The sequence below is a fragment of the Carettochelys insculpta genome, chromosome 12 (assembly GCF_033958435.1).
Source record: "Carettochelys insculpta isolate YL-2023 chromosome 12, ASM3395843v1, whole genome shotgun sequence".
NCBI lineage: Eukaryota > Metazoa > Chordata > Testudines > Carettochelyidae > Carettochelys > Carettochelys insculpta.
This window is the reverse complement of record NC_134148.1, coordinates 26,091,979-26,117,429: the sequence shown is the minus strand read 5'-3', so window position 1 is coordinate 26,117,429 and position 25,451 is coordinate 26,091,979. Positions and strand designations below refer to the sequence as shown.

Below are 25,451 nucleotides of genomic sequence, written 5' to 3'. Positions count from 1 at the left end.
ACAAGCATTTTACCTTTATTTTTGTTTTAACTATTTCTGACTACAATACCTCATTACTTGTACTCAGTTAAAATCCCTCTCTGTAGTTAAATAAATGTGTTTGGCTATTTAAATGATCAGTGTTAATTGTTTTGGTAACTTTTGTCCCATTTAAGGTGGCAAGCTGTGTGGACCTCTCAGAGGGACAACAGCTCCATATAGCTAGACTCTACAGAAGATAGCTGACCCTGCAAAACACCTGATTTGGGAAAAAATGTCCAGGAGTGAGAATGTGTTGGGTCATTGTTAGCCGGTGGCCAGGTAATGTGCGGTGAGGTACTCCCCTGGGTCCTAAGCAACGCAGTTTTTTACTGTTAGAGCAGGCAGCTCCTAGCACTCTCACCCACAGCCAGGCTGTAGTAACCAAACGGTTAAAGTTCTTTTTGTTGTGCCGGCTGTGTTGCAGTGACAAAAGGATAACCGGGTCAGGCTCAGAGCTTAACTAGTTACAAGTTTATTAAGCTACAGTTATAAGCGTGCGGTTACAAAGGTTATTGTTTACTTCTTATATGCTAGCAAAGTACAGGTGTTAACAAGTTACGTTACAATCCAATACAAAGATATCTGTTACCATCTAACACAATGATATCTTGACACAATGACATCTAGTTACAGAGCTCTAATTCTTTAGCTGTGCACAAAAAAGTCGGAGACCTAGCATGGGTGTATCTTACCCTCTCTGCGTCTCTCGATACCAGCGTAGCCAAGCCGGATCAGTCACTCAATTCCGCAGAAAGACGAATATGAGGTTGGGCATCCCCAGTTGTGGACCTCAGGAGGCAATCACCTGACCCGACCAGCAGGTAGTTGGTGGAATGCACTCCAAGTTAGAGTTCTGCTGGACCCATCTTTTATACCCCTCTGGGTTACGTATTCTCTTTCTTATCTGAGGTGCCAGATCATACTGGTCTGTCTTTGTGACACCAGTTTGTTACAAGGGCATTTCTTACTTAATTTGCACTTGTAAGACAGGAGATAAGCAATTTAGGAGTACAGGACATTCTTTTTGTGTGGACGGGCACTTCCCCTTCTGGGGTGGTTGTGTGTGTGCATCATATCGATCAATGCCAGCTGGGGTGATTTCTTGAGGGGGGCCCCCCCCTTGTGTTGACAGTTTGGCCTGTTAGCCTTCTAGCTGTACTTTCTGCTTCTCAGGGTCACGATAAGCTAGCACATCTGGGCCTCAATGAGGGCATCAAAGACTGTGCTGTCAGCAGCCGTTTCCGGGCCCTGTGTGCTTCTCAGTGGGGGGGTGGGCAGCGAGCAAGCTGGCTTGTAAGGGGGAGACTTTGTCTGGCTACAGTCATCCTGCAAACAATAGCAAAGGCTGGTGGAAGCCAGAGTGTGGCTGGTGTTTGCTGACCTGTTGCTTGGGTCAGAACTACTGGACCAAGACCTGCATGCTGGCAGGCTGACTATGAGTGATCCAAGTTGGAAGTTACAACAGTGAAGCATTGTATGGCACCTAAGATTGAAGAATTGGAAATAGTCACAAACCAATGCCAGGCAAACAGCTACAGTAGATTCTGTCTTAGCTGAAGTAGGAGGGACCTACACTCTGGAGCAGACTTACAGCCTTTTGGGCACCATGATATTTTCAGCAGCCATGGTGTACAATATGAACAACAGCTATGAAGTAAGCCCTAGAGTAATTCTGAGAAATATTACTACAGGGCCAGATGAGTTACAGTACTCATTAATGTCTTTGGGCTAGATGGAAGTAATCCAGGACCCAAGGCACACCAGGGCATGGGGCCTCTATGGCCCTACCCATGTTACCTCGTTTCTTGGGCATGTTAGTAGCAATAGGCCTCCCTCTCTCTTCTCAGAGAGTGAGGGGCTATAGGCTAGGCCCTATTTCCCTGGGGAGCACCACACATGCCCTCGCTTGGCATGAGAGAGGCCAGTGTGGCATCAGGGGTACATCTCCCAATATTTTATACCCCCATGCAACATGGCTGACAGCCACTGCAAGCCCCAGAGCAAGTTGTGGGCGAGAGGCCCAGCTCTCGCGCCCCTCAGAGCCTCAAAGAGCAGTGCGGCAAAGCTCGGATAGCAATTCCCAGCAGTGGCACCAGCAGTTGTGGCTGGGAACTCCAGGCTCCTTTGAAGCACCAGGCCCTGGTACAAGTGCTCCCAAATCCCACTGCTCTTGGAGTGGTCATTCCAAGGCCCTTGCATACTTTTCCCCTTGTTAAACCAACATTAGCAAAATTCCCTGAGTACGGGAGATCTTGGAATTAATACCACATTGAGATGCATGGGGAAAGTCAGACTTTTCAGGTGGCATCACTTATAGCTCTTTGCAGACTCAGGTAGATGCCACATCAGTCAAATTGAGATTAGGCTTTGAAATCAATTTGACCGTAACCTATGTTAACAGAGAGGTGAAGTTGCTTGGCAGGAAATTGTCCCCTGGCCAAACAGTGCCCTGAGCAAAATCCAAACTTCTGAAAGCTCATAAATGAAGAGATTAGATTGCTCTTGTAATCCAAACTCTGCCCTCATTCAGCAATACTCCCGTATGCCACATTAACACACATACCTGTACCCTACCAACTTCACAGTTCAGCTAGCATAGCTGGATAGTGCAAGGAGTGAGTTGCACTGGGAGATGCAGGGGTATAGGGTGCATGGGGGTTCCAATGCAGAGGCAGAGCTATGCAGTGAAAAGAGACTGAACTACAGGGTCACAGATGCACAGGTGGGGTTGGATGTGCAAGGAGTGGCATGCACTGGCAGAGCTGGGGATACAGGGTATTGAAGGTACACCCACAAAGCTGGGGCAGCAGGGAGGTTGGAGTACGCTGGCTAAATTGGGGTATGGGAATCTTGGGGAGTACTGGCAGTACAGTGGGTGTTATGCCTCTTTCAGCTGAACTCTCAACCTCTCATGTATCCTCTTCCCCATCCCCATAGCTCCTCACCCCTCACTTCATCTCTTTTGCCTTTTTCTCCATTCCTCTGCCCCCTAATGCCTCTCCCCAGCCAGGATGAATGAATGTGTTTAATCTGTCTCCCCTGATATACTGATTATATTCCCCCCAGTGAACTTGCTACCTGTAATGCATAAATTATAGCACTGTCCATCTACTCAGTCCAAAACTCTTTGTCATAGACAGCTCAGGATAAATTAATCACCAGCCCTATATTATCTTCTCAACAGTACAAAATAACAGAAGGATACAAGGCTGGTGGGGCAGGGGGCTAAAAATCCTGCACCCTTTGGTCTAGTGACTCCAAAGCTGGACCACTAATGCTAAACTGTCACAGCCCAAAACTTCAAAGTAATCTGATAAATGGCTTGATTTTAGAGCATTTGCAACAGTTATTAATGTTTTGAAGCTCAAATGGCAGGGATGGAAATGCTCTAGCTGCTATTCCGTATTGACACATGCATTGTGTAAAAAGTGTATTTAAGTATTGTTCTCACTTTGGATTCATGCACTAAATTGGGGGGGAAAAAACCTCTTGACACCATTTTGGTCCAGTAGTAATCAGTAGTTTGATCTCCATCACTGGACAAAATAAACCACCAATACCCAACTAGAAGTTTGCTTTTTAAAATAGGGTCTGTGGAAAAACATAGCTATCTCCAAAAGCCCACACTCAGTTATTTCCACATTTAGGTTACTCACCCTAACCTACACCCTCCTGAGACACACCAAATTTCAAATAAATCCAGCTGAAGAGATCCATTTTTAAGATGACTTAGAATATTCAACCTTTGAGTATATATCTTGACCCAGCTTCAACTGTAACTCCAGCTGGTGAACTGCTACAGGTTGAACCTCTCTAATCCAGAACTCTCATCTGGCAACATCTGTAATCCAGCATGATTTTAGTTATCGGGGTGTGGCCAAGTTTTCCATGGTCCCATGAAGTTTGTTCACAGCCACCAGTCCTGGCTCTCTCAGCATTCTGCGCTGTTATGTAGTGGTAAATTTACAACTAAATATCTTTTAAGAGACAAGTAAGCAGTGAAAGTGTTGGTAACCTGCTAGACAATTTTGACCTTTCCTGGTGCAGCAAATTCTCTCTTTTGGCACCCGTCAGGTCCTAAAGGTGACAGGCAAGAAAGGTTCAGCCTGCTTAATGAAAGCAATGTTTATGATGTTTTCATCACACAACTTACTGAAGCAGGGCTGTAGGTGCAGGTCAGGAATGCCTGTTAACCCCAACCTAATGGTAACTAGCATGAGTCTTCCTACAGCATACATACCCTGAATGGTTAACTGGTCACTGCATCAATTTAAAATGTGTTATCGGAAACAGCTCTGCTTGTCTAAAAACATTCCGCTATATTTGTGGCTACTCTGTTTCCCACCCTAAAGCCAACTTGCAATCTTGTGGAGCAACCTAGGGAGCCAGCTTGCTATTTCAGGACTCCCCTATGACATTAGCTCTTAGCGCTGGAGTCATTTCTCTTCTTATATTGTCTAGGGTTAAAGGAACTCACTCTTCAAAAAAATCCACAGGCTGTGCTTATGAATTTGTAGAATATACTGAAGACATAGGAGGGAGCTCTAGCAGTCCTTCTGAACAAGGAGATCTACTGAATAGAATCTACTCAATAGAGGAATTTCTGGAGAGAAGACAACATGACAAAGCACAAGAGGGAGCTCTAGCTGAAAGCAGACACTGATGTTTAAGCCTTCAAAAAGCCAATCATTTAGTGTGGCTGTATAGAGTGTCATTTTGTCAGTGCAGGGTATCTGGAAACTGTAAAATAAAACCAAAGAGGATGAATCTGAGAAAGTGGGTTTTATCCATGAAAAATGTATCTAATAAAATTGTTAGTTTTCAAGATGCTACAGGACCAGGTCCCCCAATGGGAAGGGCCCCCCACAAAGACAACAATTGCACTGGGGCCCAGTGGGCTTAAACGGACCCTTTTAAATAGCAGCTGGGGGCAGCACTAGAGCTCCAATCCAGAGCTGCAAGGAAGGAGTAGGACCCAGAAGTTGTAACCATGTGAGTGAGTGGGAGAGATGGGCACCAAGCTCTGGGGCAGAGCTAGGCTGCCTCTCTGAAGCTAGGATCTTAGGTAGTGTATTGAATTAACTTTAGGGACTAGGGAGAGTGTGGCTTCTCTCATAATTACTCTGTTATGGTCACAAAAATGAGTTCGGGGAGGAGGGAAGACAAGCGTGAGGTAGCCAATATCAACTGGGCATAACCCAGCATAATGAGAATTTTTTTTTCGGGGGGGGGGGGGGGGGGGGGGGGGGAGAGGAAAGGAGGAGGACGAGACTGTGATATCTGATACAATTGCCCTCAACTCTCTTGACAGATGCTGGGGCTGACATTTGGCTCTATAGAATTAAGGAAAAGGTCAGGCAAGTGATAGGGCATACCAGGTATTGGATACATCCACACTAAATTACTGGCTCTCCCTGTAGACATTGCAAGTAAGAAGCCGCGGGGTTAGCCTAATTGGCTCTTGTGTTTTAAAAGGGGAAGCAGTTAAAGTCTTTATAGACCAAGTTAGGCTGCAAGAGGGTGAAAGTTCTCTCACAGCAGCCTCCTTCCATGAGAGGACAGAGGTTTCACAAGTGAAGTGAGTTTGTGGGGTAGACAAAGAAGAGTCTCACTTTGTGAGAGGTTTATTGTAGAAACCCTGTAACCTGTACCAGAATCAATTAATGCACGGTACAGGAAAGCTGAGGTGAAAGAGTAATAGCACCCTTCTCCCCCCCACCCACCCCAGAGTTAACAAAATTGAAGCCTGCTGTTCAAAACCATCCCCCTCAACTCTGTAGCGGCTTGTGCTGGTTACACAGAAGAGGGGTGTAGTGAGAGCCATAGAACAACAACAGATGGAACAAAGAAATCTCAGTTTACAGATTAGGACTGCTAGTGGTGGCTGGCCAACAGCATATTATGTTAGAACTTTGCATCTGTGGTTTTAAGAAAAAGCTTTCACTTCCTTGAAGACAAGTTTACAGCTTTTTGAATAATTGAAGATGACAGTTTAGATACCAGGGCTGTCTACACACGAAGCCTCCCTTGACAGAAGTCATGGTTGGAAGGTATTTCTTGGCAAAACTTCTATCAGCTTTGTTGCCAGAGCGGCCAGACTGCCTGGACCTCTCTCAACAGAGCAGGTGACTGGAAGCCCTGTAAACAGTGCCGAACTGGAAGCCCTGTCTGTCGACTAAAGGGCTCCAGAACATCTGCATGGCTGTTCTGACAGCAGCATTATGCCTCTCCCTGCTTGGGTATAGAGCCTCTCTCAACAGTGTTCTGTCGACAAAAGTGTTGGGTTTTGTCAAGAAATTTAACAAAGCACATTTTTGTGTCTAGATGCTCCCTGGTTTTGCCCCCAACAAAAGCCCAGTTTTGCCAGAAAGTCTCTCACGTAGATGTAACTGAGGGTTCTTCAAGCAGAGCTAGCCCTCTTCTGCTATGAGCAGGGCACTATCATCTCTGCTCACATGGGTCTTTCATTCCCTTCAATCTAAGTAACAGTGAATGTTAGCCTATTGGCTTGTCTAGGAAGTATAGAACCCCCTAAAAGACCAGTGCTTAAGTACAGCTGCAGATGTTCATAGAGTTCTGGAAAACATTTTTCCAATCCTCTGGAGTTTACAGCAGGTTGAGGAGATGGGGTGAGTGTGCTCCAGACTCTCCACTGATCTTGCTTAGTTCAGTAGAAGTAAGTACTGGTCAGCCTCAGTTTGAAGGTTTGTTTTGTTTTTTGAAAAACTGCACAATGAGGTCTGTTTTTGATCATCCTGTTAGGAGTTCAGAAACTAGGTATGCCTCCTCCTTACTGTTGAAGGCATGGCAGACAAAATATTAATTCAGACTCATGAGAAGATATCAGACTCTGCTCAAGCCAAGCTATTAAAAGTATAAGGCTGTTGCCCAGCTGTATATAAGATATAAGCAGAAATACTTGAGTTTTCAAGGAGACATTTATTGACCAACTACAGTATTTATGATCCAAAAACAAGCTGCAAAAACTTCAGTATGACAGATAATGTGCTTCAAAGAAGATACTCATACTGTAGTTTGCTATTTTAAAAAACAAATGCATGTATTCTAATACACACATGCCAAAAAAAAATTACACTTGCTTTGTGTAGTTACTGTACAGACACTTTTGAAAAATTCTAGTAAGAAGAGTTTTCACTTAAAGAATATTTCTCTATTCCAACTGTAGAGAGAACCAAAAGTGTCACTCATGTTAAGCATTCATATCAGTCCTCAATACCACTACATTACACATTTCAAAGAGAAGACTTGGAATTTTAACTGGGTCACATGACAGTCAAATCACACTACTTGAAATATTAAGCGAAGGCCTGTCTTTTAATGACAGAACTGAAGGCTTGATCCTATGCCTGTTGAAATAAATGAAAAAAGTCTACTGACTCACCCTGTGTCTTGTCATGCTCTTAACGTGGTAATAATGGAAGTTTATGTACTTAAGTGAAACCAAGGACACAAGTTATCACTAGGCGGCATCCATATGAACTGTACAGTTTAAGAGGACAATTGTGTATTACCCAAGATTAAAAAAAATTATAGTTACACTTGTGACAGAGTGATTATGGACCTTGTCATGTTAAGGGATACTTAAGGGCAGAGCCTGCAAGTTTCATACAGCTATTTAAACAAAAGCAGCATCTCAGAATGCCAGCTCTGTCAATATTTTAAGTATACCCAGACTACAATTTAGCATTTAAGTGTCAAATGTGGTACATTTCTTAGGGAAGTGGTTCACTAGTCTTTCTATTCTCTCTAATTTAGAGCATTAGATCTGTTAAAAATGTACCTAAACTTCTAATACATTTAAAAATCCAAGTACTGTAATCAGAGACTGGTTTTGGTTTTTTTTTTTTAAGTGTCTGTAAGACAGACTGTCACTTGTACGTAGATCTACTATTGCTGACTTTTTTAAATTGGACTACTAAACAAAAGCTACAGTTCTACGTGTCTGATACCTAGAATGTCATTGCTATGTTTTTAAAATTGAGTTGATACTTAAGTATTGTTGAGGCATAATTTAAGTCTAAAGAATGTTGTTGGCATTCTGTTGAGACCCACCCAGCATTACCTAGCCTATTTCAGAGGCTTTCACACAGCGAAGCTCTGTTGCCGTTAGAGTAGTAGGAGAGAACATGCTAGGCACATACAGCTCAGTGAGGGGACAACTTTTTTCCTCAGTTACCTGGGCCTACTTTAGAGCGGAGGACCCAGTGATTTGTAGAGCATCCAACATACACACACACACACCCCCGTGGCAACTTAACTGAACTTTAAGGCAGAAAAACACAAGGTCTAGATGTATACAGTTAAAAGCAACATCAGGTGTACAGTTCCAGCAGAGAAGAGATTGTGAGCATCTAAATACTAGATTCAGAGAAAAACACTAATACTCCATTCCCCAGTAGGATCTCTTTTACTATTAGTGTAAACAAGTGAAGTCTTCCACAAGATCAAACTTTCTGTGGGAGGCGAAAAAAAAAAAAAAGTGAAGACTTTTTATGCTTGTGGTTTTAGACTAGTAACAATGCTTGCAAACACGCCATACAATCCAACAGTAAGTTATTTGGGACAGGGTGTCTTCCCCATTTGGAAGTCACCTAGGCTGGTGTTGCAATTTCAATTGCTCCATCACCATCCCAGGTTGGCAATTATAAGATAGAATGGCTTTTATACAAATGCATGGGGACTACAAAGAAAATGAAGCCTGAATTAACCTACATAAAATAGCTTGAGTTTTCCCTTCCTGTTCTAACTCACATAGCTTTTATAGAGATTTAGGAAAAATCAGAACATACCAAGAACTGGTACTTCAGTCTCCTTTCTGGTTTGCTATAGCTGTGCACTTGCAGAAGTACCATTTGTGTAGCCACCTTTTGACTTCATGTGGTCCTGAATTGACCCAGCCTAGAGAAGAATACAGTATGTTAGTAGATTACATTTAAGACTTAGTGTTTTGACAAAATAGAGAGACAAACAATTTCAAGCATTAATCTTAACGAGCAAGACATGCTTACCCACATATGGAGCTATTTCAGTACCCAGGATATTAATGACTAAGCTGAGATTAGTAACATGGTGTTGTTACTGCACAGATGTCCAAGTCCCAGTCCTTTAAGGGAGTGACAGAAGAATGAGGCCCCATGAGCAAAATTCATTTAACTTTTATGTGCACCACAAATACACATATATGCTGCCAGCTGTGGGCTTTCTGTGATCAGCTGGGTGGCATTTGAATCTCTCCGGGGCAGCTGCCCAAACACTCAGCTTCCAGGGACTGTTCTTTATGAGAACTGAATAGGTCATACTTCAGCCCCCCCAGTTGTACACACCAGGGCTGCAGTATCTCAGATAAGAGTGCTATGAACTAGTATCAAGTCAGATAGTTTGTTCTGAACGTGTAGCATGGAGAAGACTATACAGTAGATTGTCTTGACACTGTCCTGTTGCAGTCATCCTCCACACTCTGGCAAGTAATGCTTACAACAAACATCTACTTTTAGCAGTTAAGTACATCTTGTAGAGCACATACTTACAGATGTAAAACCACTACTCATATCTTTTGTTCCAACATGGGCAGTATGGACAAAGTTCATGGGCTCTCCTATCATATTTCGGTCTAGTCTCCGACGTCTCTTCTTTAAAGAAAGAAAAGGAAAAAAGGTTCTAAGTTCTTTTGGAGAAAATCCTTCACGTAAGTAAATCATAGTTGTGTCAGGGAATTATCACCCAGTTGATAAGAAATTTGTCCTTACGGACCTTCTGTAGGCTCCTAGTGGGAAGGGAATGGACATTTAAAAAAACATGTTACAAGCAGAATGTGCTAGGTGTTTTTGGTTGACATATCAATCTCCTTTTGTCAGCAGTTCATTTGAAGCAAAGCACTAAAGTATTTTTTTCCCCTCCTAGTGCTAAAAGGAAAAAGCTTATGTTCAGTGAAAGACTACAACTGAGGAAGCTGTAAAAATATAGTTACACATTTATTTTTACACTAGATACTTCCTCTGCAGTTTCCACTTGCTTTTCATCTGATATTAAAAGCAATTTAGGAACATTAGAACTTCCTGTGATTTTGCTGCATCAGCAAGACAGCTATATTGAAGTTACATGGCTAAACTTTTACAATATAGTCACTTCAGCCCCAGTCTTGCAACTGGCTCTCATTCAGTGAGACTTTGCACCCTCAGAGAACCTCACTATTGTCAAGAGAGGTTCCATCTTCAGATTCATACCCAGGATGGAGGCCTTAGGATTGCACATTTACTTTAGTTTAAGGCTTGGTGTATGCCAGTGTTTAAGCCTTTTAAAAAAAAAAGAGTACCCCATCTAAAAGGGTTCTAAGTACCCCAGATTTCTCATGTACTCTCAGAGCACGCATACCACCCATTGAGAAACATGGTCCTAAGGTAATCTGAAGTCTTGAAACAAGCGCCCTTCAACCTTTCCAGGTTACTGTACACTTTTCAGGAGTCAGATTTGTTCTGTATACCGCCAAATTACACCTCACTTCAAAAACTAATGGGGATAGAAATAGTGTTTACATTTCAGCATAAGGCATCAGTAGAAACAAGTCACTGTCTGAATGTGTTTTTTTTTTTTTTTTTTAAGTTTAGCCTGTTGTAAGACTAAGCAAATATCTAGAGGAGATGACGTACCTCCTGGAAGACCTGAATGTACCCTCAAGAGTACACATATTCCTGGTTGAGAAACATTAAGATACGCAGCTCCAGCTAGATGAATAGAGTAGCTAGAGTCAACATACCTTAGGTGGAGTTACTGCAGCATCACCACTTTGGTGGGGGAGGAGTGTGGACAGAATAAACTCTCCCTTTGACTCCCCCTTACTCTCCTGTTGACAGGAATGCAATCAGCTATCCATATAGCAGGTCATTACTACTAGGCATGGTAATCTCCCCCCAGGGAGATTGAGCTCCAAAGCACTGATCTCCCTGTAAGTGTAGACAAGACCACATATAGTCTATATAGGATGTGTTTTTGATGGTGTCTAACTAGTCACTTGCAGACACATTTTTGCAAAATCAGGTATACTGAGTTAGAAGTCTATGAATTTAGCTTAGCTCTGTGGTGCAGTGAGGGACATCTATGCTTTTTATTTTAAGGCTAGCTTCTCAGCCACTCCTTGAGCAGTGGAGTCAAGGTTCCAGGAGTCAGATTTAATTAAACCCACTTCCCATCCAGTCTCTCACTGAGATAACTTAAGGAAGCTCAATACTGCTGGTATGGTTGCCAACTTTGGTTGGATGAATTCCTGGAGTTCAAATGACAATTTTTAATTAAAGATGAATCTTTACTGCCTAGAAACTCCAGGACAATCTTGGAGAATTAGGAATCCTAACTGCTGGTGGAGCAACAATCATCAGAACACAGTTTGCATGCAGCATCTTTCCCAAGAAAGCGGGTGTGTTGATGTGGCAGATATAGTGCAAGTCAGTAATGATGTGGCTATTGAGAGGTCTTCCATAAGCATAGAAGTTTAAAACCACAAACTATTGTATTAACCCTTTATTTTCCATTTATGCCTCACAAATGGAGCTAGCTTGTCTCTAGTAGTCCAGGAACAAGTCACTGCTAAGGAACCACTCTTGAGCCCTTAGGTAATGGTCAAAAACTAGGACTTCCAGAAGCCCTCAACAGGTCTAGACTCACTGCCTTGAAGTCTACAGGTAGAGGCTCAGGGTTGCTTGTGTATTTCCATTACTGAAAAGTTCAGCCCTGGAGAGAAATTTTAGCCCTCTTTAGTGAGTAAGAAGAAGAATGTTGATTGTTATGACTATGACCAATCCAGAAGCAGAGGCCATAACTCAAAGGCACTTTATCCTTCTGGAGCAAAATGCAGTGCAGCTACATTATTTGATACGCTCCAATATTTGAAATATTTTTATTCTGGGGATCCTACATTTCACCTTTTTATTTCAATCTGGTCCTTGTTATTCTGAATTCAGTCTGCTAAAAACAAGGAACCGCCCCCAGAATTGGAGCTTTGTCTGCATGGGGAGCCCTAGTGAAATCAGGAATGCCTCTTCAGAGGCACAAGAGACTACCTACAAATCCACGGTCAGATATTTGGAGACATGGGGTCTGTCTGTCTCACACACACACACTTTTTCTAGCCATCCAGAGGCAGCACAGCTAAGAGTGAGCCAATTCTTGTTCTTTTTCTGCATCAATAGATGTTAACCTTTTGAAACTTATGTAAAGCCACTGAAGGTCAGTAGCACTCTATGTATTTCTGTGAGCAAAGTTGGACCTGCAGAGAATTACATGTTGAGGATCCAGGCTGAATTTTGGCAAGCTAGCAATTTTTAGTAGTTTGTTATTACACTTGTTTTCTTTTTAACTGTAAGCTGGACATATTTGTTCTCAGACACAGAAGACTTCTGTTAGCGATCTTCCCCAACCCCAGATAAACTGAACTTTAAATACATTAGAAGAGTTTTGCACAACTGTATGAATGTGTGTCATCTGGATGCTGCTGCTACAAGTTTAAGACACTAAGTATTGAAACTGCAGATTGACTGAGTGTGACAATCATATTGATTACAGTAAATAATCCACTCCCCCAGAAGACTCCACATTAAGGGTGGCTATGTATCCTCCTCTCCTCCTGTCTCATTCTCCATTAATAGCCTATAGGTAGGCATCTGAAGGCTCTAGTGTTCCAGAGTTCTTGTTAACATTTCTGAGCAGACACAGTTCTTGAAAAACAGTACAAGGAAGTCTCCCCAATTCACTGAATTTAATTTTGACTTTCCTGCAATTTTTACAAGACTTCAGGATTGTTTTTCAAAATTCCTCAGGCCATGATTCGTTACCAGAATCTGCAGCCTCTCACTTATGCAGTCCATGAACCTACATGCTAATTGCAGAATAAGAATTTAACAACTGTTTCTCTCAATGTAGAGAAAGCTTACAGGTGCTTCTGCTAGCACCACTAATGTGAAAGTTAAACAATTAATTCCCCATACAACTAGAGACCAGAGACTTTAATTGGTGTCATGATCTTCTGGTAGAGCTCAGGGGTTTTGTGAGAGATACGGTTCCTCCATCCATTTTTACATTTTGTTTTCCTTAGCATAGCTGTTCACAAGATTAAAAGCTGCACAGATATAATTCAAAAAGTATTTTAAAAATCCAACTCATACATTTACTTACTGGCTGGGGCTGCTCACCATTGCACCAGTTGAAGCAAACCAAGAACTCAGTCATGGTGTCTGTCAGTAGGTTACTGATGCAAGATGATTATGAAATCTTGGTATCTCGTTGATCTTGCTACAAAGGAGCACTGGAGTCAGGAGGCCACTTCGGCGCAAAAAACAGTGCCTGAGATGAGTTTAAGAGGAACTGCTTTGACACACAGAAGGCAGCAAAAGTCAGATGAATGTCTGGGGATTACACATGTGCAACAGGATTTTTAAAAAAGTATATTTATTTTTATAGCTATAAGCAACAAGTGCCAAAATACTGTTACCTAACCGTTACTAAGGATTATAGTAAGTTTAGAACAAAACCAGACTGTACAAAAAGAAATAGTTCTAAACATTGTACTTCTCAGCACAATAGAGGTTGCATAGAGAGGAACAGAACACATTACATGCTTGGAAACCCAAAACCTCCTCAAAAGATAACATAGGCCTGTTATAGGAAAGAGACCCTTTCTTACCTTTCAAGATTGTTACACCACCTTCATGTCTTAGAGAAGCATTCTTCCCATCTGGGGCCAGAATCAGAGAGAACACCCTTTATAACTGCAGTGAAGAACTTTTAATAGAAAAGAAGGTCAGCAAGTCACAATTAGATTCTAAACTCAGAGGAGTAACTTGAAAGTAGCAATGTTGAACTAGGATCACAGACAAGAAGTTAAGTAAAAATACCTATTATAGCCACAGCCTAATCTGTCTTTTCTTTGCTCTCTATTTATGCTTGTTTATTCTGTTATAAACCCATCCCTCTTTCAAATACCTTTACAGAGTGCCATAGATTAATATAATCCACACAGTAGCACCTGCATCTTGGTCACACATTTAAAAAAAACAACTGCTTTTAACCAACAAAAAAAGCAAGCAGCATTAAAATAAACTCACAAGTAATTTCAGTCACCCTGAACTAACCCAACATCTTTGATCAGAACATAGAGTAACTCCCACCACCCACAAGCATTCTTTATGTAGTAACACAATTGCCCAATTATCACATTTACCTTCCTCACCTTTGCCTCTGTTACTCTTCCCATTTTACCCCTTTCTGCTTACACTGTTGATTTTTTTTCCTTTATGAATATTCTGTCATTCATTTCCTGTGTTCTAGCAAGCCTCAACTTGATCTGTGGTGCTTTGAATACTATTTATCTGTCTTAATTAACATTTCCCACCTCATTTAATTAACACACTGAAGGTCAAATGTTCAAAAGCTATTAGGCTCCTAAATCCCATTGATTTCACTGGACATTAGCAGCCTACCTCTAAGGCCCTTACTGTCATTAAACTCCAATGCAGTGCAGAAGGACTATGGATCATGCAGGGTGTTCGAATTTTTGGCCTTTCATGGTCTATGGTCTGAGTGCTGTGATCAGCTTTGTGCATTCAGATCTCTGCTGAGTTCCATTGCAGCCATCTGCAAAAATGGGACCCAAAATAGAGGCAAGCCTAAGAAAGGGCCTCTGGACTGACTTGTATATGGATCCTGAATGCCCAGCAGCTTGCACAGTTGCTGGAGAGAGGCTGTGCTTGCTATTCAGACTTTAGTAGTCACTCCATTCACTGTCTTGGCCCCAGTATGTGGTGATGTTTTTTACTTTTTCAGTTGCTTAATACTCCTTCCACATGGAGCCTGAATACTGGGGTTTATGTGAGCAAATTGGACTTCAACCTAATTTCACCACTGCAAGGAATTACCACTCTGTCTTTTTTACCGGTTGTCTCCTTCTCGCTGCTTTTTTCTTTGTTTGTTTATTGTTATATACACAGTGTTGAGATCCTAGTAAAAAATAATTCTATGTTTACTGAAATATTTTATATGAGGCTCCTTTGTGATTTCCTACCGATATAAGATGAAAATCTGACACCCCTATTTGCGCTGAGCCAGAAGTGAAAGTTACTCAAATTTCTTACAGATATTGTCCTATAGCAACCCCCTTGGGGCGGGGTCAGTGTGGGGGGGTTGTAACAGGACAGTACTTGTAAGAAATGTAAGTGTGGGAGAGAATGTGGGGGACTCAGGGCAGGGAGATGGAGGATGTGGGTATGGGAGGGCTGGGGTGTGTGGGGGAGCTGAGGACTGGGTGTACTGGGGAGGACAGGACTCAGGGGAGGGGGTTGGGAGGTTGGGACCGTGTGTGGTGTGGAACTAGGAGTGCAGGAACTGTGCTACACAGACACCCGAGTACTGGGACTGGAGCCTGTGTGTGGTGTGGCTGCAGGGCCCAGGGTGTTGGCAGCATCTAGAGCCCAGCCTCCAGCCAGCCAGTCTTTTACTAGTGCACCACACCAGGGTGCACCATTTTACTTTCACCTTTACCCTGAATACCAGTTATTTCAATGGTCATTTTTTGTGTGTCCCCATGTTTTATATTCTGTTCAATTTTTGTCCCCATCTTTTGTTCCCCAGGCTATTAGAATACTGAACTATGGTCATAACCTAGGTGTTAACTGAAAATAGCCCTTAAAGTCATGGAATAAGACTGCCATTTGCTTGCTCCCAAATTATGCTTGCTTATTCTACTATAAACCCCTCCCCCTTTCAGACATCTTTATAAAGGGACGTGGAATGACATAACCCATTCTGTGATGGCAGCTGGACAGGCTTTGATCTCAACTACACCAGTTTAAATGCAAATTAACTTGGCAGAAGTCAGTGAATTAGTTACAGATGTAATAGTATAGTCAGAGTGGGTGACTGGGGCCTGCGGGTGGCTCCCTTCCTTTTGGCCAAGTTCTCAAAAGCTTTCTGACTGATGCCCATGAACAAATTCCTGGGCATCAATGGGTTGACATGTTCTGGAGTTACTTCAGCCTACCCTTGCCATCCTTTGGACCAAAACCTTGGAGACCAGAATGTGCTCCTTCTCGTGCAGGTGGGCTGTGCTCATCCCGATGTCAAAGAAGGGTGAATCTTTGAACCATGAGAAATTGATGTCCACTGCTGCTCAGCATAGATTATAAGGTTGTAGCCATCCTGCCATGGCTAAAGTCTGTGCTGGCAGATATAATCCACTCACACTGAACCTACAGTGTTGGAAAGCAGTGCATCCTTGGCTAACTCTCTGGAGTGGGATCTTGTCCAGCCAGTGAGTAGGGATGCTCTATCACAGGTGTCAGTAACACCTGCTACACATGCCACTCCTGGCACATGAGCCTATTTTAAACAGCATGGGATGGGAACTCAGCCACACCCCTCCTCCTCCCATTGCAGCACAGGAGGAGGCCGGAGCATGTGGCCAGGGCTGGAGGCCCTGCTGTGGAAGCCTTGGCCACAGCAAAGGGCTGGGGCTGGAGCCACTGCTGCAGATGCCCCAGCTGGGGCTGGAGGCTGTGCCACAGGGGCTGTGGAGCCAGGGCCAGAGCCCCCATCTCAGCAGAGAGTGTGATTCCATCAAGGGTTAAAAGGCAGTTTTCTCAGGAAGTGTGACAATAAGAACCAGGTGTATTTATGTGTGTGGTATGTTTGCAGAGGAGTGTGGGGATTTTTTTTTGTAAAATGCTGATTTTTTTGTGGCTGTGTTTGTTTGTTTTCAGGGGGCTTGCTCAAGTAACTGCAAATCTTGGGGCTGGAGCTGGAGCCCCTGCCATGGTGTGGGGGTGGGGCCAGAGCCAGAGTCAGAGCCCCCACCAGTCCCTCTGCAGCACATTTGGGCCTAAATGCCCAATTGATGTCACTGAGAACTAGAACAAAGCTGCCCCGGCTCAGCAGTATTGCTTCTTTGTGCTTAAAAACAGGGCAGCTTGGCAAGAACTGTGTTGTCCTTATGCTGAGGGAGTATCAGTGATATCAATGAGTACTTCAGACTTAGGTGACATATCTCTTTGTTCCTGTAGGAAGAGCCCTGCAAAAAGTAAAGCTCTGCATCTTTATTTATTAACAAAGCTGTTGTAAGTAGGACTACTAGTTAGTCTTAAAGTGTCACTGGCACTCAGGATGTAGACAGAGGTCAAAAGGTCAAATTTCTGCGCTCCGCCTTGGAGGGGTTGCTGACCTCTGGTGAAGAAAGTGCTATGTTGCTTTTACCTGTGTCAGCAACAGTAACTTGTCACTCTGGTATCAAAACAAAACAAAACAACCTAACACCTCTCCACCCCATTAGTTAAGTTTATCATATGACTATCTGAGAACTGCAGCTGCACGATGTTTTTTTCACAAGCCCAGTCATAGAAACAGTTTTACTTTTTCAGACTAATTTACAACACTTCTGGTTAAATATTTTTTGCTTTGAAACTTTCCACGGATTTTCTTTTTAATTTTATGCAAGTGTTCATTTTTAGCAGTTTTGGCTTCCTTCTGTTCTTGCTTAGCTAGTCTCTCTTTGGGTTGCAACTTAAGAGTTACTGTTGATCTTATGATACATTTTTGCAACTATATTGGGAATTAGTGGTTGCATGTTTCTCCTCCTGTTGAACTGAATTGGTAATTTGATTTGTTTGGTAGTAACAATCACTTCAATGTAGGATAGCAGCATAGGAAAGTCTCAGAGGGGCAGCCATGTTAGTCTGTATCTGCAAAAACAATGAGTTCCATGCCACCTTAACAACTAACAGATTTATTGGACATAAACTTTCATAGGTAAAACCCACTTTGTAGATGCATTGGAGTGAGAGATAGCTAGATATCAGAGGAAGAGATTTTGAATGCTGCTTTGCTTAGTACAGCCTCAAGGAGGCCTCCCTCACACTCTTGAGACATGCTTCTGTGACTGCCCACAGGGGGACTCAAACCTGGGTCCTCTGTACAGGTGCCTCTACAGCTTGAGCTAAGAAAGTTACTTATCAAGTGAAGGACTGGTTTTAATGAAGCCTATTCAGTCACTGTGAGTCATTCCTAGACGCTGATGAGGAGCTGTGACTACCAAGTTGCCCCTGTATTGAGATAACCATTCTAAGTCCTTATTCAGTCCTAATATGTGTTAAATTTGCAAATGAATTGCAGCTCTGCTGCTTCTCTTAGTAGTCTGATTTTGAAGGTTTTGTTTGTTTTTTTGTGGAAGGATGACAACTTTTAAATCCATTACTGAGTCCAGGGAGTTTAAACTGTTTCTTAATAGTTTCTGTATGTTACATTTCTTAATGGCTAATTAATGGCCAGTTCTGTTTTGATGCAGACTGTCCCTTTTGGCCAATATAAATGGCAGGGGGCATTGCTGGTACGTGATGACATATGTCACATTAGTAGATGTGCAGGTCGATGAACCTCCTGATGAGGTGGCTTATGCGGTTAGGCCCTGTGATAATGTGACTTGTATAGAGATGGAGACAGGATTGGCAATGGGGAGTGTAGGAAAAGTTCTTAGCATTCTTACCATGGAATTCTCTGATGTGTGCAGTTATTAAAATGTACAGAAAATTAAGACTACGTTACAGACTGGCTGACTCAGTACCTCTATTGGAAGAGGAGTACATTTGGCTATATATGGATTTCAGTTATGCTTTGTTCACCCTGCAATATATTTTGGAGTTATACTTTCTATATTTCAAGCAGCAAGTGATGATAGTAGTAAGAGTTAACTCCTGTTTTGCAAAAACAATGAGAAGTTCTCTGGCACCTTATAGTCTAACAGATATTTTGGAGCACAAGCTTTCATGGGCAAAGATCCGCTTCATCAGATGTGTTGCAGGAACATTAATTAATTAATCTTCATAATATTTCATTGCCTTTAGGTGGCCACAGAGGAGAGTACCCAGGCCATAGTCAGACCTAGCAATAACTGGGAGGTGGGTGCATCTGTTCCTTCCCCTACTACCTGGTCCCTATAAACCCTTTAGACCAGAGGCAAGGTCTTCTCCCATTTATTTGTGCCCTACTAAGCACCCTGGAGCCCCAATATTAAGTGGGGACACTGGTTGCTACTGGAATAAAATAGTAATAATAGTTATTCTCCAAGTCAAGCCTCAGAGACCATAGGTTGAGTTTTGTCCAGCTTAGCCATGCAGATGGGGTTGGGGAAGTTCTCCTCTACAGCAGTTGTTTCTTAAACTATGATCTGCAGCACACTGGTGTTCTGTGAATAATCACAAATGTGCCATAAGCATCTGACACTTTTTTGGTATTATACACTGATGGTATAGATTTTGTTATTAAAACCAGCTACAATGCTATTTTGTTGCTATGATACCTGACTGAATTACTTTTGTTTTTGCAGTATGATTTGCCTTTAAAAAAAAACAGGGGGCATGTCTGACAATTTTTGAAGAAAATGTTCACAGGCATTCCACATAAACATGATTGTTTGATGTTCTGTAGCTCAAAAATGTAAGAACCACTGCTCTGGGGTAATCAGCTAGCAAATGTGAAAAATGATCGGGGGGGGGGGGCAACAAGAGGCACCCGTACAAATGCACAATCCTGAAAATTAGGACTCTCCCTATAAAGCAGGCAGTCACCCTATTCACTTCTTCATATCTCCCCCAGCAAAGGTGATTCGGGGCAGCACCCGGGCACCCCACGCCCAGGCCAACATTCTAGTTGAGAAATGGCGTTGACACGACGCCTGGCCCCCCCGCACCTCCATCTCTCTGGGTGACCCTCCCTGCCCACTGGTACTGCCTCGGACTGAGTTAGGGAGCCCGGTTCCCCCCGACAACTCCTGAAAAGGAAACAGAAGCGTCCCCGCAGACTAGCACTAGGGGGCTCCCCAGGTCCGTTACCCTCCTCTCCCCATCCCCGCCGCAGCTCCTGCCACCGCTCCCTCCCAGCTGGGGCTAAGGGATTAGCAAAATCCCGCCCCTTCGGGGTCGGGGAGAGCAAGGCGGGCCCTTCCAAATCACGGAGGAGAGACCGATGTTTGCGGGACCCCTCTCTGATTGGACGAAGAGAGAGATGGCCAAACCAATGGGCTTTACAGGATCTGTGCTGCGTTACCATTGGGTGAAGCCGGGTCCCCGCCAGCCAATCGGCGTTGAGGCTCGTCAGTGCTGTGTTCTCATTGGGTGTAGCCCGAGTAGGCGTGGTAGAATGCGGCGGCCCTTGCCCAATGTGCATCTTAACACGTGAGGGAATCCGAGCGCGGCGGCTTTTGTCCTCTTTTTCCCGCGAGGTGCGGATCTGCACCGACGGGCCCAGCTGCTCCCTCCTTTTTGGACATGGCGCTGCCCGGCAGTTGACGTTTGTTCTCCTCCCCTTCTTCTCCTTCTTTCCCCCTCTCTTCCCGGTGCGGCCGCTCCCGGACCCGTCCCCTCTCCTGAGGAAGAGGCTGTAAGGGGCGCTCGGGCGGCTCCGTGAGGCACCATGAACGTCATCATCGGCATCAGCGGGTGAGAGCGGGCTTGGGAGAGTACGGGAGGAGGGGGACTCCTGGGCAGGAGGGGTCATGAGGAGACCCCGGTGGTGCCCCACGGCAGCGGTGAGTCCGCGCATCTGCCGATGCCCGGAGCCCAGCTCCCTCTAACGGTCCGTGTCCGGCCCTAGGGTCACCAATGGCGGCAAGACCACGCTGACCCACAGGCTTATGCACGCCCTGCCCAACTGCAGCGTGGTGCATCAGGATGACTTCTTCAAGGTAAAGGCGGGGGGGCCGGTCTGTACGTGAGCCAGAGTCCTGGTTCCCGCGCTCCGCTTCCCGCGCATGGCCAAAGTTGCTTGTCAGTGGGGCAGCCTGTGCTGCTGGCGGGGTGGGCTGGGACGGGACCAGTTCTGTGGCTGATGGATAAGCTCCTGGGCAGCGTCCCGCTGACTTTCCACTTTCTTGGAGCGCTCCACGCTAGTGGGAAGATAAAGGACTCGTGCTTTATCGCAGTCCTTTCACTGCTCCTTATCTCACGACAAACAAACCTGGTTTGGGGGGGAGGGGAGGGTTGTTGAGGCTCTCACGTGCAATGGGATGTTTTCCAGTGAAGTTCAGATCTTTAAGCGTGCTTTAAAATGAATGTTGAACTTTGCCATAGCTGCTCGGACTAAAACTCTTCTCTTGATCACCATTTCAGGCCCAGGATGACATAGAAGTTGAAGATGGATTTAAACAGTATGATGGTGAGGCCTTTCTTATTGAGCCATCTACATAGAATTAGAACTCTTTTTAGGGGTTTCAGAGTAAATGTATCTATCCCATGCATGCTGCTTTTCTCTTGGTGAGTCTTCTGTGAGTCATAGAAATTAATTACTTTTCTGAACTTTTGTCTTAGTTATTAGTGCCTTGGATATGGAAGCTATGATGAGTACCATCAATGCTTGGATGAAAAACCCAGTCAAGTTTGAACACTCACATGGCATCAGTAACACCTTGGATGCCAAAATATTACAGTATTCAGAGGAAAGAGAGGAAACAATCCATATTCTTATTGTAGAAGGCTTCCTTCTTTACACTTACAGGTAACTTATCCGTTAGTGGGCATATTGTAATTCTGGTTTGATATGTTATTTTCTAGTAGGTAAAGTTTCAGCACGTTAAAGTCTGATACTTAATACTAGAGGCAAGCAAATAAGTGATTTTTCTGTTTGGGGGTAGTTCTGAAAAATACCAAACTAGGTTGAATCTAAGTATTGCAAAATATTTGGCATGTTTAAGAAAATTCCATATAGGTCAAACAAAATATCCTGTTTGGCCCACAACATAATGTTTTAAAGGCCTAAATTCATGCTAAGGGTTAGGAAGAGGCAGTGTCCCCTTCTAAATTTAAGTGATTAGGTAGAGAAAACTGAACCCAGCCTCCTGCATCTCAGGTGAATAACCTACTGTGTAGAAGGGATTTGAACATTGGTCTTCTACATTACAGGAGAGTTCCCTGACCTTCAGGCTATGGAATATTCTGGGGGCAGTTTTAGGTCTCCTGTTCAAACTGTTCCACTGCCTGTCAATGGTCATTGGAGCAGGATCTTGAATGTTGGTCTCCCATGTTCTTAATGGAGGCTGCAACTCTTATGCTATACCATAATTCTCACTTTCACTAACTCAGTGACTAACTATTGTCATTATGAACGACAAAGACCTTAATAATGACCAGTAAGCTAAACGTATATACCTACTTCTCTTATTGTGTTTTTCAAGTAGATCTCAAACATGGTACACATTCTTAACCTATTTCTGTCAAATAGGGAAGTGAGAGTCTTAGGCACAGAGGAGCTAAATGATTTGCCCCTTGGTTTTCTGCAGTTCTAAGCTAGTGCCCTTACCCCAAACCATACTGTCTTACTCTGACCATTTTGTGGATGATATCTAAACGCTAGGAGGGAGAAGAGATTTTGTTCAAAACTATTTGGCATATTATTGTTAAACATTCAGATACTTTTAAGGTTGACTGAAACTGCAACTAATAATAAGCCATATGCCTGAAGAAACGTTCACTCAGCTCTACTTAAAATTTATATGCTAAACTTTTAGAAGGGGCACTTAAAATTGTAGAAGTTCTCCTTACCCTGGTCTGCAACCCATGTAATTGGATATCCTGCTGATAGCTGCCAAAGAGAAATATGTCAAAGTTTAAAATCCCACTGATACACTTGTTAATGTTGTACCTCTAGATTTTACTGCACATCAAACAGAGTAACTGATAATGTACAAAAACTAGAACATTTCTTTTGCAGACCATTGATCGACATCTTTAACCATCGGTACTTTCTTTCCATTCCATATGAAGAGTGCAAGAGGAGGAGGAGGTAGGCTTTTGATTTTTTTTTCCTTTAATGAAAAAGATAATATGGGAATTACTACATTCATAAAGCTTAATTAATTTGGTCTGGCAGCACTAGAGAGAATGTTTGAGTGTGTTAGGTTACCGGGTTTGGTATTTTGTTGCATGGTATCTTTACTAATCTGAGAAGTTAAAGTTCTAGAAACATGCTAGCTGGTATTGGCTCAAAGGATGAGAAATGCAAAAACAACCCATGGAGTCTGAATTAAAACAAAAAGCAGTCAAGTAGCACTTTAAAGACTAGCAAAATAGTTTATTAGGTGAGCTTTCGTGGGACAGACCCACTTCTTCAGACCATATCCAGACCAGAACAGACTCAATATTTAAGACACAGAGAACCAAAAACAGTAAGCAAGGAGGACAAATCAGAAAAAGATAATCAAGGTGAACAAATCACAGAGTGGAGGGGTGGGGGGGGCAAAGATCAAGAATTAGATTGAGTCAAGTATGCAGACGAGTCTGCATACTTGACTCATGTTTGGGATATGGCTTTCTGGACTTCAGTTAATCTCTTGTCATTATCTGCAGGATTTAAGAATTGCTTAAAATAAAAATAGTTTTCCTTAGTGGTAAAATTGCTAATCAATACTTTGTTTAAAATAAATGGTAAACAGCTTCTGGCAATAAAAAATTAAAGCTAAAGTTTTTGGCCACATTTACATGTGGGGATTGATCATATTTCAGCTACTGGTAGAGCAGTATTGGTATAAACTCCTTTAAGGAGGCAAAAGCAGTCATTGCACTGTCAGAGCCGATACATTCCTGAAAGCAGGTTATACCTCACTGGTCAAAACACTTTCTTTGCCTACTGGCGCTAGGGTCCAGACATTGTTGAAGTACAAAACACGAAAATTGGTTTTCTGCCTCATGCCATACTTTAATGTGTGATGTTCAAAAGCCACAGGAATTCTTCAAATAAAGAAATTAGTTCATATGAAACAAGGTCAGTTGACAGATTTCTGACCATCTTAAATCTATAACCTGCCATTCTTGTCAAATTATGCTTCATTATTGTTTTTGTCTTGTCTTCTCTCACTTTGCAGCTGTTGTATAACACAAATGTAAAGTTAGACAAAAACTCAGAATTAGTGTCAAGATAGTTCGAGTGCACTGTACCTAGACTTAACAGTACATGCTTTTGTACTACTGTTTTTATAAATTTCTAGTTCAAGAAACTACACTGTACCAGATCCTCCTGGATTGTTTGATGGCCATGTCTGGCCCATGTATATTAAACATAAGAAAATAATGGAAGACCTCAGAGTTGATGTGGGTAAGTGTTGTGGATAATGGAAGCTCAAAACTAGTGGATAGGGACGTTTCTACTCTGGGAAAGGGGGTACAATTTTAAATAACTTTTAATTCAATAAGTAGACATCAACCCAGTGCTATTTGTGATGCATTTGTAAGGCAGTTAAACTTGTTTAGCACTTTTCTAGTTCCTGGATTTTTTTTTTTTTTTTTAAAAGCTGGAGATTGATACGATTATAATCCTAGGATGTTATCTTCATTCAGAAATCTGTTTTAACACTTCTTAAAAATTTAATAGTTAAATTAGATGGAACAAAATCAGAAGAGGAGCTCTTTAATGAAGTTTATGGACAGATCCAGAACAAGATTGAAAAACTGCTGATTATGCAGGTAAAAAACAAGCGTTACGGTTAAGCATACCTCCCTGTAATGGAAAAACTGGCTAAAATGAGTAAGTGACTTTAGACATCTTTCAGAAACTCAGTGACTAGCAATTGCAGTCACTAGGAGGACAACTAGATTTGTCAGACAGGAACACAAATAAGTTACTTGTATAGACCTTTGTAAATAAGCCTCTTCAGTTTGTGTGTGTAAAAAGAAAATTTATATATACACATATATACACACACACACACACAGTCAAACACTGAAACTTCCTTCTTTTTTACAGAGATAGACAAGCAGCTGGTGGATTCCTGTGATCTAAAAAAGAAGCCTGTTAACACTAATTTATTTTTATGAATACCAGACTTTGGCAGTTAAGCTTCAGCTTCTGTTAAGATCCCCTCCCCCCCCCGCAACTTTTCGAAGTTAGACTTTGTTCAGCTTTCACCTGAAACTCATGGAGTAGCTTAGGTGCAGACAAGCTTCCATATCTTGGAAACGGAGAAAAGTAGTTGTGTCCTTGGAATGAGCTTGTGATAAGCTTGTGGTTTTTTTTTTTTTTTTTTGGACTTACTGAATATAGTAGCACGCTTGCTAGTTGAAAGTACTAGGCCATTGCAGTAAGTCCGTACTTTTAAAGGTTTTTTTTTTTTTTTTTTAAACTATCAGTGTTAAGAAGCAGCATAAAAAAAAGCAAAAGTGACAGTCCAATTCAGATTCCACTGATCAGCACTACAATGTGATAGAAGCATGTAAACTTGAAGAAACTCATGGATTAAAAAAGTTACTGTAAAATGGAACTCAGTTGTATGGTAAGGATAAATGGATGCTTTTTAAAAAAAAAATCATCGTTCTATCACAAATTAAAGAGGTCTCTCCTAACACTCCTGCCATGGCCACACCTTCAAAGTTTACCGTACAGCTATGGCAGCC

At 42.7% G+C, this 25,451-nt stretch overlaps 2 protein-coding genes across 3 annotated transcripts; one reads left to right on the top strand and one right to left on the bottom strand.

Annotated features, from left to right (window-relative positions):
• Positions 1-522: 522 nt before the first annotated feature.
• LOC142019520 (CDC42 small effector protein 2-B-like) lies at positions 523-22,683 on the bottom strand. The gene is made up of 6 exons (XM_075006539.1): positions 22,608-22,683; positions 13,715-13,812; positions 13,207-13,374; positions 9,570-9,671; positions 8,832-8,940; positions 523-1,504 (listed from the first exon to the last, which is right to left on the bottom strand). Exons 3-5 carry the CDS (start codon positions 13,258-13,260, stop codon positions 8,866-8,868), a joined length of 231 nt encoding a protein of 76 aa, XP_074862640.1. The 5' UTR covers positions 13,261-13,374; positions 13,715-13,812; positions 22,608-22,683; the 3' UTR covers positions 523-1,504; positions 8,832-8,865.
• LOC142019519 (nicotinamide riboside kinase 2-like) lies at positions 20,271-25,180 on the top strand. 2 transcript variants are annotated; one of them, XM_075006538.1, is made up of 7 exons: positions 20,271-20,510; positions 20,665-20,755; positions 21,180-21,225; positions 21,378-21,564; positions 22,777-22,848; positions 24,050-24,156; positions 24,433-25,180. In XM_075006538.1, the coding sequence occupies exons 1-7, from the start codon at positions 20,485-20,487 to the stop codon at positions 24,546-24,548; spliced, it is 645 nt and encodes a 214-aa protein (XP_074862639.1). In that variant the 5' UTR covers positions 20,271-20,484; the 3' UTR covers positions 24,549-25,180. The 2 variants fall into 2 exon arrangements, 1 of the variants encoding a protein (XP_074862639.1); XR_012647102.1 differs by having other exon boundaries at positions 22,777-24,524; positions 24,805-25,180.
• The last annotated feature ends 271 nt before the right edge of the window (positions 25,181-25,451 follow it).